The 16,845-nt window shown below is 37.4% G+C and overlaps 1 protein-coding gene across 1 annotated transcript in view; it reads right to left on the reverse strand.

Annotated features, from left to right (window-relative positions):
* The window catches only part of LOC306885295 (NLR family CARD domain-containing protein 3-like), a gene marked incomplete at both ends in the record, with an annotated part of 80,297 nt that extends 77,630 nt beyond the window's left edge, over window positions 1–2,667 (reverse strand). The window contains 2 exons of the mRNA XM_079441729.1: window positions 765–955; window positions 2,596–2,667. Coding sequence (XP_079297855.1) covers window positions 765–955; window positions 2,596–2,667 — 263 coding nt within the window. The remainder of the gene's footprint in view (window positions 1–764; window positions 956–2,595) is intronic.
* Between the last annotated feature and the right edge of the window lie 14,178 nt (window positions 2,668–16,845).

The raw sequence follows: 16,845 nt of genomic DNA on the forward strand, positions 1-16,845 counted from the left end.
AATACATGAAATTTTTTTAACTGCAATAAATTGCAAACAGTGTGAAATTAAGCATAAACCATTTATCTTGTTTATCATGTTCCTTTTGTCATCATTTGCAATATCCAACAAAGGGTGATTCACACAAAACTGTATTTTCTGCAAGTTTTATTTTTATTTTTTTCTTTCTTCAAGATATATTTAAGTGTCTATCCAAAGGAGAAAAAAAAAACACTTGGAGACTCCCCATACAGAAATGTATTATATGACATTATATGTCCTTATATCCTGATTAGTGTTGTCATATATGTTTTCATGGAAGACGATACATTATGATTTTTGGTTATAATAATGAACATTGTTTGTAGATTTTAGTTCGGCCTTTAACACCTTGCAGCCTCATATTCTTCTGAAAACAATGCAGCGGATGAATGTCAGTCCCTTTATTATTAAGTGGTTCTACTCATTTCTGATCAATCGTAGCCAGCAGGTTAGGGTGAATCTACGATTATCAGCACTGGCGCCCCACAGGGGTGTGTCAGTTCCCCAGTCCTGTTCACATTATATACTAATGAATGTACATGTAGTACTTTTAATAATTATATGATTAAGTTCTCTGACGATACAGTTATTTTAGGTCTCATATCTGAAACATCAGATGTTACTGTTTACAAACAGGAAGTTCAGAACTTTGTTCAGTGGTGTGATAAACATTTTCTTAGTATTAACACAAAAAAAAACAGTGGAGATGATGTTTGACCCCAAATCCATTGGTGACCACTTACCAGTGGTCATTAATGGTCAGAATATAGCCCAGGTGGACTCTTGCAGATATCTGGGCATTCACATTGATAATAAACTGGCATGGAGTGTCCAGGTTGAAAATGTCTGCATTAGGGTCCAACAGCGATTGTATTTTCTTCGCAGGTTGAGGGTCTTTGGCATAACCAGAAAGTGCTGCTTCTCTTTTATCATGCTGTAATCGAGAGCATTTTGCGATACGGCATCTCAGCCTGGTTTGGCAACCTTAGTGTACATTGGAAAGCCCAGATTACGCGGCTAATACAGAGAGCCATGAAAATTATGGGAGTTAAGCAGTATCCCACACTTCAGGCTCTTTTTGAAGAAACAGTTTCTATACTGGCTCAAAAAATTATTTCAGATCCCACTCATGTCCTTCACTCTGAGTACCAACTTCTTCCCTCGGGAAGGCGCTTCAGAGTTCCTAAGTGTAGGCTTAATCGTTTTAAGAACTCCTTTGTCCCACTGTCCATTAAAGCATTAAATGATAAGTTAGCTAGAGGTCAACAATTATAATTATTATTTTTTTTTTTCCTTTATCTGGTGTGTGCGAATATATAAAGACATAGGTGTGCAGCACAATAGGTAGGGTGCAGTTTAGTGGTTCACTGTATATCATGGGGAGGGAAGAGAGGGGTTGCTGTAGGTATTAAATGTACGTAGTATGTTATTTGTGTAAAACAGCAGATATTGCATTGTATGTGTCCAACCCAAATTTCCTTCGGGACAATAAAGTTTATCTTATCTTATCTTAACATAGCAGTCGTCATTTACTCACAACATCTGAGCCGCTGAAGACGCAATGGATTACTTTTGTTTTTGTAGCAAATGCGTCCCCGATCTACATAAATGTATTTATGTTTGCACCAATCATTCGTGATCCAGCTTCATCTCCAGAAGAAGAGAGTATAAGGTTTTTTTATGAATCTTTGCAAAATCGCCTTTCCAAATAATGTGCTAGTTAGCAAGTTCCATGATGAATGCAGCTAAAGTTTACAGTCTCAGAGAACTGCTCACCCCACAGAAGAGAGGGGTGGTGTCAGCAGAGCTCATTAGCATTTAAAGGGACATGCACCGAAACGGCTCGTTGTGAACAGAGCTGTTTATGACAAGGTAAAGGGTGTTGTTTTACACTACGATTGAGAAAATATTATTTTTAAAAATGACAAAGATACAAATTTTTAAGTATATTATAGACTTTTCATGAAGACCCTAAATAATCATACCAAGCTGTGGAAAATGGGCATCTGATGTCCCCTTTAAGAATTTTATCATCTCACCTGTGATCATCACTCACTCCTCTTCTGAAGGCTTTAAAATAAAGCTCAGCATTACTGTGGTTTATCTGTGTTGTCTCCTTCTGTTTGCTGACAAGACCAGACCCCTAACATGCAACGCAACACTGAGACAAGGGGTGAGCGGAGCCCGGACCCATTTGCTGAGCTTGTAAAAGCCATTTGCCAGTCGCACGGCCCGTCCTGTGAGGCAGAGGAATGCAGCAGATTCCTACTCACTGCTTTTGTATCCCACTTCAAGGAGGTTTTTGGCCAGACAACTAGCGAGCTGTCAGTCAATGATCAACTCTTCTGGCTACGCCAAGGCCAATTCACTGTGAGTGACTATGCACTGCAGCTCCATACTCTTGCGGCGACCAGTGGCTGGAATGAAGCATTGCACTGTGTTCAGACAAGGGCTCAATTGCAACATTCGTCAGCAAATGGCCATTTACGATGATGTTGTGGGGCTGGACAATTTCCTTCAGAAAGCCATTTGCATCTCACCCCTGCCACTGAATAGCCTGCAACGTGGACCTACCTGCTGCATCTCCTCCACCCGCCTCACCAGCTGCCACACCTCCAGCACCAGAACCAATAAAGATCGACTCATACCACCTCACTTGTGCACAGCATCAATGGAGAATTAACAACAGCCTTGGTTTTTACTGCAGAACAGCATGGCATCTGATGTCTGCCTGTCCAGTCCATCCACCACACCCATCGGTGAGTACCCTTCAGTTGCAACCCATGATAGACATCATCTCTTGGTGCTGATCCACCATCTGTTCTGGATATGGACTGAGAAACAGAATATGAAAGAAACAGACAAATATTAGCGTAGATGCCATTCTTCTTATGATGTAATGAGTACATTGTGTGTTATAGGGAGTGTTCCCGGTTCTGGATGATCTAATTAATGCAGTCTAACAATTCTTTAACGGATTTTAATAATAGAAGCGTATTAGTGTGTTATGTGTAAGCCAGGTTAAAGAAATGTCTCTTTAATCTAGATTTAAACTGACAGAGTGTGTCTGCCTCCTGAACAGTGTCAGGTAGATTGTTCCAGAGTTTGGGTGCTAAATAGGAAAAGGATCTGCTGCCCCTAGTCGTTTTTGATATTCTAGATATTATCAAACGGCCAGAGTTTTGAGAACACAGCGGACGTGGAGGACTATAATGTAATAAGAGCTCGATCAAGTACTGAGGAGCTAAGCCATTCAGGGCTTTATAAGTAATTAACAAGATTTTAAAATCTATCCAATGTTTGATAGGGAGCCAGTGCAGTGTTGACAGAACTGGGCTAATATGGTCATACTTCCTGGTTCTAGTAAGGACTCCAAGCTGCTGCATTTTGGACCAACTGTAGTTTGTTGACCAAGCGTGCAAAACAATCACCCAATAAAGCATTACAATAGTCTAAACTTGAGGTCATAAACGCATGAATTAGTATTCCTGCATTTGACGTTGAGAGCATAGGTCACAATTTAGATATGTTTTTGAAATGGAAAAACACAGTTTTACAGATGCTAGAAACATGGCTTTCAAATGAAGGATTGTTATCAAACAGCACACCTAGGTTCCTAACTGATAAAGAAGAATTGACAGAGCAGCCGTCAAGTGTTAGATAGTGTTCTAGGTTATTATATGTGGGGTTTTTAGATCTGATAATTAACACCTCCTTTTTTTCAGAATTTAGCAGTAATAAATTACTCATCATCCAGTTTTTTATATCGACTATGCATTCCGTTAGTTTCTCAATTTGGTGTGTTTCACCGGGGTGCGAATAAATATAGAGCTGAGTATCATCAGCAGAACAGTGAAAGCTGACACCATGTTTCCTGATAATAGCTCCCAAGGGTAACATGTAAATCATGAAAAATAACGGCCCTGGTACTGAGTCTTGAGGTACTCCATACTGCACTTGTGATCGATATGATACCTCTTCATTCACTGCTACGAAGTGATGGTGGTCAGATAAGTACGATTTGTACCATGCTAAGGCACTTCCACTAATGCCACCAAAGTGTTCTAGTCTATTCAAAAGAATGTTGTGGTCGATAGTGTCGAACGCAGCGCTAAGATCCAGTAGAACTAATAAAGGGATACAACCATGATCAGATGATAGAAGCAGGTCATTTGTAACTAATAAGAGCAGCCACAGTACTATGATACGGTTTAAATCCTGAATGGAATTCGTCACAGATACCATATTTCTCTAAGAAGGAATATAATTCTGAGGACACTACCTTTTCTGGTATCTTTGACAGAAAAGGGAGATTTGAGATCGGTCTGTAACTAACTAGATCTTTGGGGTCAAGTTGGGGTTTTTTAATGAGAGGCTTAATAACAGCCAATTTGAAGGTTTTGGGGACATATGCTAATGACAATGATGAATTAATAATAGCCAAAAGAGGATCTATGACTTCTGGAAGCAGCTCTTTTAGTAGTTTAGATGGAATAGACTCTAACATTTAACAAGTTTATACAATTCTTCCTCTCCTATAGTAGAGAATGAGTGGAATTGTTCCTCAGGGGATCTATAGTGCACTATCTGATGCAATACTGTAGCTGACGGCTGCATGGTTACAATTTTACAATTTTATATAGCATCGATCTTGGAAGTAAAGTAGTTCAGTCATTACTGCTGTGCTCTTGGGAAATGCCAACACCTGTTTATGCTTTATTTTACTTTAATTTAGTGACTGTATTGAATAAATACAGAGGGTTATGTTTGTTTTCTTCTAGAAGAGACAAAAAGTAATCAGATCTAGCAGTTTTTAATGTTTTTCTGTAGGATAGGGTACTTTCCCGCCAAGCTATACAAAACACCTCTAGTTTTGTTTTCCTCCAGATGCGCTCCATTTTCCGGGCTGCTCTCTTTAGGCTGCGAGTGTGCTCATTATACCACGGAGTCAGACTGTTTTCTTTGATCTTCCTTAAGCGTAAAGGAGCAACTGTATCTAAAGTGCTAGAAAAGAGAGAGTTCATAGTTTCTGTTACATCATCAAGGTGTTCTGAGCTATTGGATATGCTGAGGAATTGAGATGAATCAGGAAGATTAGTTACAAAGCAGTCTTTTGTGGTAGAAGCGATGGTTCTGCCATATTTGTAAAAAAAAAAAAAATTGGGAAAAAGATCTGCACACTGTTATTCCCTTTATTCAAAGATTTTTAAAATAACAACGTTTCAGTCCAAAGACATTCGTCAGGCAAACACATACAAGCAAAAGCAACAGCTCAATAAGTACTAAGATTCAAGTAGAGTTCCAATTGATTGCACCTGTTGGTAATCAAGGCCAATCATGTGAGCAGCTATATCACAGTTAAACCAAGACAACCACATTGAGGAAAAAATCTGAATACAAACACAATATCAGGACATATCCAAACCATAACAGAACAACACCCAAACTATCCCACATCCTTTTTGTAATTTACAATTGCTTGTCCTAAAAAGACAATGCATGGCCATAAAATAGTTATATTAGGGTACACATGAGGCTGTATCAACAACATTCACCTTCCAATACAAAGAATATCAATTAGAAACATGAGTTAAAATCAAGTTCTACATTCAAACCCTTAGGAGAAAGAGCATTTAGAGTGTAAATGTAATAGGCTTCCTTCAAGGAGATCATGTATATTAGAAGAGTGTTTATACAAGAGTGTTTTTTTTTCTCTCTCCATTCTGTCTCAGAGGGAGTTTTGGTTCCTTGCCGCTGTTGCCTCTGGCTTGCTCAGTTGGGGACACTTGATTTCTAGTGATTATCATCAATTTGATTTCACAGATACTACTTAACTAAACTGAGCTACACAATTTGATACTGTTAAGTGCTTTGACACAATCTGTATTGTTAAAAGCGCTATATAAATAAAGGTGACTTGATTTTATTTGTTTTGTCAAAGATATAATTGAGAAGAGGGTCAGATTTTAAGATATACCAATGTTTGTCTATGATCTTTTTTATATCTGAACAAATAGGAGAATATTGAACAATGCATACAGTGGTTTTGTTTTCTGATTTTAACCGTTTTTTTATGTAGAGATGTCTCTTAATTTTCATTTTCAAATCTCCTAACTGAAGACTGTATCCAGTCTTCATTGTGACCTCTCTCCCTAAATCTGTTAATCAAGTCAGTACTTTGTTGTGCGTATGATTGTTCAGTACTACAAATTTGACATATCCGATTAAATTGACTGATAGGTAAGCTACGTTTTAACGTTGTAGGATGGTAGCTCTCCATGCAGAAGTGTGTTTCGGTCAGTAGGTTTTCTATACAGTTCTGTGATTATTTTCTTACCATCTCTAATAATGCGAATGTCCAAAAAACTAACACATGAATCATCATAATTAACTGTGAAATGTAAGTGTTCATCACTAGTGTTAAGGAAACTGTAAAATTGTAGCAAATGATTTTCAGTACCTGACCAAAAAATATCAATATACCTTTGCCAAAGTACGAAGTTTGGGAGAAAGGAATTTTGTAGACCATTGAAAATAAAATTCTGTTCAAAGAGGCCCACATACAAATTTGCATAATTTGGGGCCATGGTGGTACCCTTAATCTGTAGAAAGAAATCATCTTTGTATCTGAAAAAAACTTGCCAGCACCAACTTAGCTAGTGTTTTAATACAATTAGCACTAGGATTCTTGTTTTGGTGTGGGTCTCTAAGTGTAACGGAGTCAACGTGTTTGTGTTCCAGAAAGGAATGAAGGTCTTATGGGTGTGAAACCACACAAGGGTGACTAATTAATGACAGATTTTTTTAATTTGTGGGTTAGCTGTCTCTTTGAGGGCAGCTTTAACTGAACTTTTTAACAGGTGTGTATTACACTATTTAAATTGACTTCAATGGAGGAGGCGACCTGTTTCATGTCGGGTGGTTCTTTGCCTCCACCCCATGCATTAAAATCATGTACACTGTAAAAAATGATCGTGATTTTAACGGTAAAAGACTGTAAAAATGCCACAGTAAAAACCTGTTAAATGATTAACAGTAAGTTCCCTTACTATATACAGTGAATAACTGTAACAGATCTAACCTTTATTTTTGAGAAAGTAGCCTCAGAGTTGACTCTCATAGACTGTGTCTGAAACCACACCCTACACCATCATTCACTTGTTCCTACATTAGTTCACTATATAGTCCACTAGACAGAGTGATTGAGAACATATGAGTGAATTCAGACACTGATGAACACCTGCTGTTAACAAACACAATCACTGAAGGAAAGAACAAGAAACAAGACTATAACTGACATACAGCCACAGCCTTAAATCAAATCAACTGAAATAAAACAGCAGAGGATGATTCAACAACTCCACAAACAGCATCACCAGCTCCACTTATTACGAACTAGTTTGACTTCATTTCTGTCATATATCTATGAATTAAAAGAGGTTTAAGTTTGATTTCAAATGGTTTGTTTGATCTCACCATTTTGGTGACCAGTGTTTGCTTTAGTTATGCTCTTGACCCGTGACTCTTCAATGTTAGTGTTTCTTTGGCTGTTATAACTGTGTTTATGAAGCATATTTATTATGACAAGAAAAGCCAAGATAAATTACTCTTAAGTAGTTCTGATTAACTGTTGTTGATCATCAATTAATGACCTGATTTACTGATGTCAGTCAGTATCAAACAATAAGCATGATTTGGAACTAAATTATTTATGGTAATATCCATTGTTGAGGTTCCTGATGTCTGTGTTTGTCTATTGTGCACAAAACATTTTTAAATTCCTTCATAATAGTTTGTCAGCTTATGTTGTAGAGTAATTAATTGTAGTTATGTTGTAGAGTACTCTACAACATAAGCTGACAAACTATTATGAAGGAATTTAAAAATGTTTTGTGCACAATAGACAAACACAGACATCAGGAATCAGCACATGAACCTCAACAATGGTTACTATCAATAATAAAAAACAATTCATGCTGCAAAGCATGCTGGGTACTAGTACAAAACTCCCAGCATGCATTGCAGCATGAACAAATAATGCAGCTGAAAGTTCTTGCTATTTTCTTTATTTGCTTTTATCTTGGTGTTGTTTTGGTTGTGGCTTTTCAGTAAACTGTTTTGTGATGTTCAGAGTTGAACTGATTTTTTTATTTGTTATAATTTTTTTTAAATCATTTTTGATTGTCACCAGTTTGGAGATTCATACGCTGATTGTTGATGTTTGTGCGTGTTTAAGTTCTGCTGGAGCTCAATACATTTATTTGTGCATGTTGTGCTTAGACTCATTTCACAACATTTGACTGCTGTAGCATCAACGGTGCAGTTTAAGAGTATTAACACATCACATATTTAACAACAGATTGAACTTTAGGTATGATCAGTGAATTAGACTAGATCATGATGGTTTTGACATCACAAACATCAGTCTCATCTGATCATAGATTATTTTGGCTTTTCTTGCTTTAAAAACTGTACTTAATAAACACAGTTAATTACAACAACCAAATAAAAGCTAACTTTAAAAAGTCAAGGTTAAAGAGCCACTGATCACCAATATGGTGACTTCAAATGAACGCACAACACCTAAAAGAGGTTTTGTACACGTATGACAGAAATAAAGTCAAAGTGTTTTGTAATAAGAAGCTGGTGATGCTGTTTGTGGAGTTGTTTAAGCGCCCTCTTCTGAGATCTTGAGAGATTTAATGTGTTTTATTTCAGTTGATTTCATCTTTGGCTGTAAGTTTTATGTCTCTGCTCTTGTTTCTCTTTCCTTCGGTGATTCTGCTTGTTAACAGCAGGTGTTCATCACTAAAGCTCAATCCTCATTTAATTAGTCACTTCATCCTCTCATTAACTTCAGTGTTACTTGTACACTCTGTAGTGTGGACATATAAGTGCTCTTTAAAACCGAGGATTTTGCTGTGGGATTAAAGGGGTTAAATGTGTGAGATGAAAACAAATACACAAACGTAATTATAACAGAAATACACCGTAAATAAAGAAAACAGTAGATTACTGGCAACCACAGCTGCCGGTATTTTACCGTAAAATCAAGAAAAAACCCCAGCAAAATACTGTAAAACCTAGCAGTCAACTTCCTTTTGTGTTTTGTGGGTCACCATTGTGCTGGAGAGTAGAGCCTGTGTTTAAGTCAAGGACGGACAGAAAAATACTGATGATATGCTGTATGGTGTTTTATTTAAAGGCAGTAACCGTGTAGTTATTGATGCAGTGAGGATCTCTTTGCTAATTTTAATCACGTATGTGTGCTGCTGTTATCTGCAAGAGATTAGACTTGAACAGATGCTTTTAATGGCTTTGCATAAATCAGTAGGTTTTTTTCATGTATTTAAGCAAAATAGTTCTCAATACCTTTATGCTCACTTTACTTAAACATTATACATATTAGTTTATAAACAAATAGCAGTTGGACAATTTAAATGCAGTCGGTTTCTGCAAATAAAATGTTTGTTAATTGAAAAAAATTAAAAAATAAAGTTAACTGAAAGGTTTGTATATTAACATGGTATCAGTTAATGAAATACGTTTTTTCACTAAATTTAAACAGTTCTGTAAATCCTAAAATGTTTCTACAGTATTTTTCACGGTAAAATTCTGGCAACCACAGCTGCTGGTATTTTATTTATTTTACAGTGTAGCCATGCATTAGCCCTTATGTGTGAAGAAGGTTATAGGTTACACAAAGTATTAAATGAAGGGGGCACAATAACTGTAGAAAACATATATTCTATATACTGTATTCTAATAGTATATTTACATATATTTGTAAATTATATATATTTTTTTCAATGATTAATTTATTTCAATTTAAGGTTAGAATTTTGAACAAAAAAACTAAATGATAAAGAGGGCAAATAATTGTGTAGGACTTATATTTAAACATGATTGTGTCTATGCTTTTTTTCCAGAAATGCATGTTATTGTGCAAGGGGTAGTTGCATGGACTATCAGTGGAGGAACAGAAAGCTCTGAGATTTCGTTATAAAGATCTTCATTTGTGTTCTGAAGATGAACAAAAGACTTGCGGGTTTGGAACGATGCAAGGGTGAGTAATTGATGACAGAATTTTCATTTCTGGGTGAACCAACATTTTAACTTCTTTTACCTGAAGTGTTCAAAGACATTGTTAATGCTGACCAATATGTCATAAGAAATGAACTGGGAGTAGTATGAATACTTTTCACAAACACGTGGTGACATCACAACTCAAGATTTATTTTAAGCATACTAAATATGCCTGTAGTGAAAAGTGTAACTGAAACGTGAAATTTCTGATAGTTTTTGTTTGTTTGTTTTTCCAGACTACATCCAAATTAGTGTTTCCACATCTGAGATAAAGGCAGGCATAAGAACCAAGCAGAATGATGAGGACAAGCTGTTCAAAAAATGAAACCTGCCTGAATAACGAGGGAATAAATGTGCATGATTGTGTGATGTGTAAATAAACATTAAATACATTGAGAGTTATACATTAAATAACTCTCAGCCTGTTAATTTAAATTAAAAGAAAAGTAAAATAATTTATTGTTGCATTGCTGTTTGAGACATTCACTGTTGTTTTGTACCTTAATTCGTTATATTCAGAGGTGGAAAGAGTACGAAAATATTCTACTCAAGTAAAAGTACCATTACCTTAATGAAATTTTACTTAAGTACAAGTAAAAGTACCAGTCTAAAAATCTACACAAGTAAAAGTAAAAAGTAGCTCATTTAAAATTTACGCAAAAATGGGATAAGCCAAGGGTGTCAAACTCAGCTCCTGGAGGGCCACAGCCCTACACAGTATAAATATCAGCTGGATCAGCTGTGTTTAATTAGGGTTATATCTATACTAATCTAATCATTTAGGCTTATTTGAAAACTACATGGTATGTGTGTTGGAGCAGGGTTGGGACTAAACTCTGCAGGGCTGCAGCTCTCCAGGTACTTAGTTGACACCACTGGGATAGGCCTATAAATCTCAAACTAGTTGTTTTTAATTAAAGGAATCAGTTATTTGGAATAATAAGACATTAAAAAAAAAAAAAATGTGAAATTAAAACCGCCAGTAGGTGTCATCAAGTCACTGTTAATATGTGAGTCATTGCGATTGAACCGAATCATTTAAACAGTTGATTCATTCAGGAACGAAACACCCTCATGCTGCTCAGAGACGCAAAACAGTGCTGTGGTTGTGTTTGGGATTAATTTTGTTGTCGAAATAGAGCAAAAACAGGCAATATGGTGTCTAAAATGCAAGTCTCTTAATTAACTCCTTGTTTATTGAACTGTTGTTAAAATATATATATACATATATACATACGTAATCATGCAGATTTTTGGAGAAAAACGACACTCTTCGTGTGATATTGATTTACTATATGAAATGATATAAATATACATTTTCTGCCCCTATATCTTCAGTTTTGTGATCATTTTAAATGCATTTTAACAGACTGAATCACGAAAGAACACACTCTAAATGCGCGCGCACACTAGTCTAATCTAGACTTCACGACACTCTGTAGGAGTGTTTTGTTTGGTTTTTGGCTAAATACTGATAATGTCAAATCGCACATTGTTAAAACAACAATTACGATATTATCGCAGACGATATATATCGCACACCGTGCACCACTGTCTTTTTGGCTAATTTGTGTAAAACCTTTTGCTAAACTGCCAAAGCTTCATTTTAACCACCAATGCAACGATGCAAGTATTTAGCTTACCTCTACATGCTTGCGAAGGGGTAATGTCAAGATTTTATAATCTGCTAGTTTGGTCTCCCTAGACAAACAGAGCTTAGACTGAATAATAGAGCATAAATATGGCCAAGAGTTCACTTAATTTCCTTTGAGTTCAACTTCAGCAGAAAACGACGGGGTTTGGTTTTCAGCTGGGTCTGCACCATTAACGCCTGTCTGTCCATCTGCATCTTTCTTGTGATCTTAGCGCCAGTTTGTTCTCCTGCCCATTATTTACTGCAGCAGTTTCCAAGGAGCGATTTTTATTTTTTTTACTCAGTAATTAATGCGTTTTAATATGTAGCGAAGTACAATACTTCAAACAAAATGTACTTAAGTAAAAGTAAAATTACATATTTGAAAAATTACTTTAAAAAGTAGAAGTACACAAAAAAGCTACTCAGTTACAGTAACGCAGCCATATCACCCTGCAGCCCAAGACTGGTTGCCCACTGAAGCTAAGCAGGGTTGAGCTGGTCAGTACCTGGATGGGAGACCTCCTGGGAAAACTAGGTTGCTGCTGGAAGAGGTGTTAGTGAGGCCAGCAGGGGGTGCTCACCCTGCAGTCTGTGTGGGTCCTAACGCCCCAGTATAGTGATGGGGACACTATACTGTAAAAAGCACCGTCCTTTGGATGAGACGTTAAACCGAGGTCCTGACTCTCTGTGGTCATTAAAAATCCCAGGATGTCCTTCGAAAAAGAGTAGGGTGTAACCCCGGCATCCTGGCCAACTTTGCCCATTGGCCTCTGACCATCATGGCCTCCTAATCATCCCCTTACACTGATTGGCTTCATCACTCTGTCTCCTCTCCACCAGTAAGTTGGTGTGTGTGGTGGGCGTTCTGGTGCACTATGGCTGCCGTCACATCATCCAGGTGGATGCTGCACCCTGGTGGTGGACGAGGAGATACCTCCCTTACTATGTAAAGCGCTTTGAGTGCCTAGAAAAGCGCTATATAAATGCAACTAATAATAAGAATAAGAATAACGCGAGTAAATGTAATTCATTACTTTCCACCTCTGGTTATATTGCAGATGTGTGAAAATAAAACTTGTTATTCTGAATATTCTGGTTGCCTTTCAGTGTTACTGTACAGCATTTTATTAGTATTGCACTTCGGTAGTATTGAATTGTACTTCAGTTGTATTATACAGTATATTGCAGTACTACAGCAGTTTTATTGCAGTATAACTGTAGTAATACTTCAGCTGTATTGCAGTAATACTACAACTCTACAGCAGTTGTATTTCAATAGTACTTCAATTGTATTGCAGTAAAACGGCAATAATGCAGTTTTTTTTTCATGTCCAAAAAACTGCATTTTTCTACATGTAACAAAAACTGCAGTAATTTTTTGTAAGGGGCGGAAGACCATGAACCGGATTCGTGACACTAAGAAAGAATTCCATTGCCTCAATCCCTCCATGTGGAATATTAATGTATAAAGACTCAATATCGAATGTTACAAACAATGTTTCATCAGGTAAATAGTTTTTAAAATTTGTATCATATCGATAGAGTCTTTTACAAAGGAGGGTAATGTAAATACAACAGGCTTTAAGAAAAAAATCCACAAAAGTTGAAATTTTCTCAGTAAGAGACCTAATTCCAGATATAATCGGTGTTCCTTGAGGATTAGTAAGGTCTTTATGTATTTTGGGAAGTACATAAATGACTGGTGTAACTGGGTAATCAACCTTCATGAAATCAAACTCCTGTTTTGTCATCTCACCAGCATTTGCAAACTCTTGAAGGATTTCCTGAATTTCGTTCTTAAAAACATCGGTGGGGTCAGTACTCAATTTTTTATAAAAGACATTGTCACTTAGTTGTCTTTCTACTTCTAGGTCATAGCTAGCAAAGTTCATTTCTACAATGGGACCACCCTAATCTGCTGGTTTGACTATAATAGTCTTATCTTTTCTTAGATCCAACAGAGCACTTTGTTCGTCCTTAATTAAATTATTAAAAACTTTGTACTCACGCTTGTTAGAAAACACCTCCCGTACATCCCCCTCTACAAGACGACAGAAAGTTTCTAATGAGGCATTTCTGTTCTTAAAAGGAACAAATGATGATTTACTTCGGAACTTTGTAGAAATTCTCATTGTTTCAGAAGGGGAAGGCTGAACAGAAAAAGTAGTATCTTCAACACTAGAGGGAGTATTCAAAGTTTCCACAATAGATCTATTACCAAAGAATTCTCTAACACGTAAAGTCCTAAAAAACTTTTGAAGGTCCACATAGGTGTTGAATTCATCATATGTGTTGGTTGTGGGAACAAAAGACAATCCTTTACTCAAAGCAGTTAAACCTGCAGGAGAAATCATATTTTATAATTCTACCATACTTGTAACAAGGAGTAGAATATAAAGTTTTAGCTATATGGAGTTTACACAAGACTAGATAAGGATCCGAGATATCATCGCTTTGCTGCAGCATTTCAACACCACTAACATCAATTCCATGTGACAGTATTAAATCTAGCGTATGATTTCGACAATGAGTAGGTCCTGAAACGTGTTGTCTAACCCCAATAGAGTTGAGAATGTCTATGAATGCTGATCCAAATGCATCTTTTTCATTATCGACATGGATATTAAAATCGCCAACAATTAAGACTTTATCTGCAGCCAGTACTAAAGCCCTGCTCACACTGTGCGATTTTGGCCACGATTTGTTCGTCTGAGACAAATTTTGAAAATCCTAAAATCCTAAAAGATTCCTATAATCCTAGGCTAAAATCGGTTGTCTAGATCGCTGGTTTGACATGTTCACCGACAGCCGATTAATGGCCGTTGCGATAAATTTTTTCCTCTGATTAAATTCTGGCAGTGTCAGAAGATTTCAGACACTTTCCTGCAGTGTGACATCTCCTATGACGACCGTCAAGAACCAATAGGAGCACTGAACTTGATGACGCAATTAGTGCGACAACTTCAAACCATTCATTATTTGTAAAAAACAAAGTACATACAAAGTTTACTTAAAGTTTATTTATTAAGGGGCAGGATGTTTAAACTCGAATAACAAAATTACCTCAAGTTCGCTCTGTAGAACTGGAAGTCCATAAAGTCCTCTTTTGCCCAGCCATGACTTGCTCCACACACGTCGTCTTTTTGTTTTTTTTATTTTTTTTTTAACATCAAGGCATGTAATTAATAAAACTAACGCTACACGTTGCTGTTGTTTGCTAGCTACCATTATAGCGAGAGAACGTGGGTCACGTATTGATGACGTAAAACTCCGGACAAGTCTTCTTTAGTACGTCCATTTTTATCGCGTCTTGACTGTCGTACAGTCTGACATTAAGACAACTGAGATCCTACAGTCTGACATGGGGATCATGTTCGTACAGTGTGACAAGCAACAATCGCAAAAGACTATTAAAAATCGCACAGTGTGAGCGATAGATAGAAACTCAGATAGTTTCTATCTTAACTCAGATAGAAAATCAGCAAATTCTTTAATAAAGTCTGAGTGGTGCCCTGGTGGCCTGTATACAGTAGCCAGTACAAACATCACGGGGGATTTATCACTAACACGGGTTTCTCTAGATAATGTTATACACAGCACCATAACTTCAAACGAGTTATACTTAAAGCCTGCCCTCTGGGAAATACTGAGAATATTGCTATAAATTGTAGCAACACCTCCCCCTTTACCTTTTGGACGTGGCTCATGTTTATAGCAGTAATCTTGGGGGGTAGACTCATTTAAAGTAATATATTCATCTGGTTTTAGCCAAGTTTGTCAAACAGAGCAAATCTAGGTTATGATCATTGATCAAATCATTTACAAAAAGTGTTTTTTTTAGAAAGGGACCTGATATTCAGTAAGCCAAGTTTTATCAATTGTTTCTCTGTATTGTAAACATTTTTTAGTCTGTCTGTCTGTCTGTCTGTCTGCCAAGGTTTCAGGCGCTCTGGCTCCCGGTAAATATTGGATTATGGTGGCTGGTGTCTCTATTTTCACGTTCCGTACAATAGAATCACCAATTACTAGAGCACTTTCATCAGGTTTCTCAGTGGGTGTGTCACTGAGTGGGGAGAACCTGTTTTATGTTCTGATTGGAACGGAAGAGAGGTGTTTTGACCCGTGACTATACCGCATAACAGTCACCCAGTTGCCCTGCTGCACGGGCTCTAATACCGGAACCAAACAATGCTCAGGACTCCCTGAGCTAGTCGCATCCAAAGCCATATCTACAGCTCTCACATTCTTACAGTCCTCAGTTAAAGTTTGGATGCATGTATCTAGTTCTAAAATCTTCTCTGTCAGCCTAACTATATCCCTGCATTTATCACATGTGAATCCCTCATCGCCGACAGAGAGAGATAAACTGTACATGTGACATGAAGTGCAAATAACAAGAGAAGGAGAAGCCATTACTCGCCGTGATTGATGAATGATTCACTTACCACTGTTGTTTGATGAACTCGTGAGTTCAAACGGAGCGAGAAAAAAGAAAACAATAATAGGCGCGAATAGAAACACGAATGACAAGCTAACCGGCTAACGAATGCTAATGCATGGCACACTCGTTGTTTTAGATTAAAAGCGAACGATCAAATTAGTCAGATTAGTTTGATAGATAATATCAGAAATATGGAGGGAATTAAGTTATATTTTATCACTTTAAATAACCGAGAGTGATAGTAAGATAGAGTTTCAGCAGAAAAGCGAAGCTACATGGAGCTACAATCGCAAACATCTCAGCAAACACTCTCAGCAGAACGGCAGAGACTAGCAATCGAGCAGTAAGTCACTTACCGTCCCGACTCCCATAACGAAAAAGCAGATGCACTCTCCCGAATCCATCACTCAGACGACAATAACTCTCCTCCAGAACCCATACTCCCTCCAGCCTTGATTGTGAGTCCCATCCAGTGGTCTCTTGATGACCAGGTCACAGAAGCCACTCGCTCTGAACCTGTTCTCCCAGGAGGTCCAGAAGGGAGGACTTATGTACCATCCTACGGTTTACTCTTCTGGACATTCAGCTCCAGGCTCTGGACACCCAGGAAGCCAGCAAACCCTCTCACTCCTCCAAAATTGCTACTGGTGGCCCAACATAT

The sequence above is a fragment of the Barbus barbus genome, assembly GCF_936440315.1.
Source record: "Barbus barbus genome assembly, chromosome: 19".
Classification (NCBI taxonomy): Eukaryota; Metazoa; Chordata; class Actinopteri; order Cypriniformes; family Cyprinidae; genus Barbus; species Barbus barbus.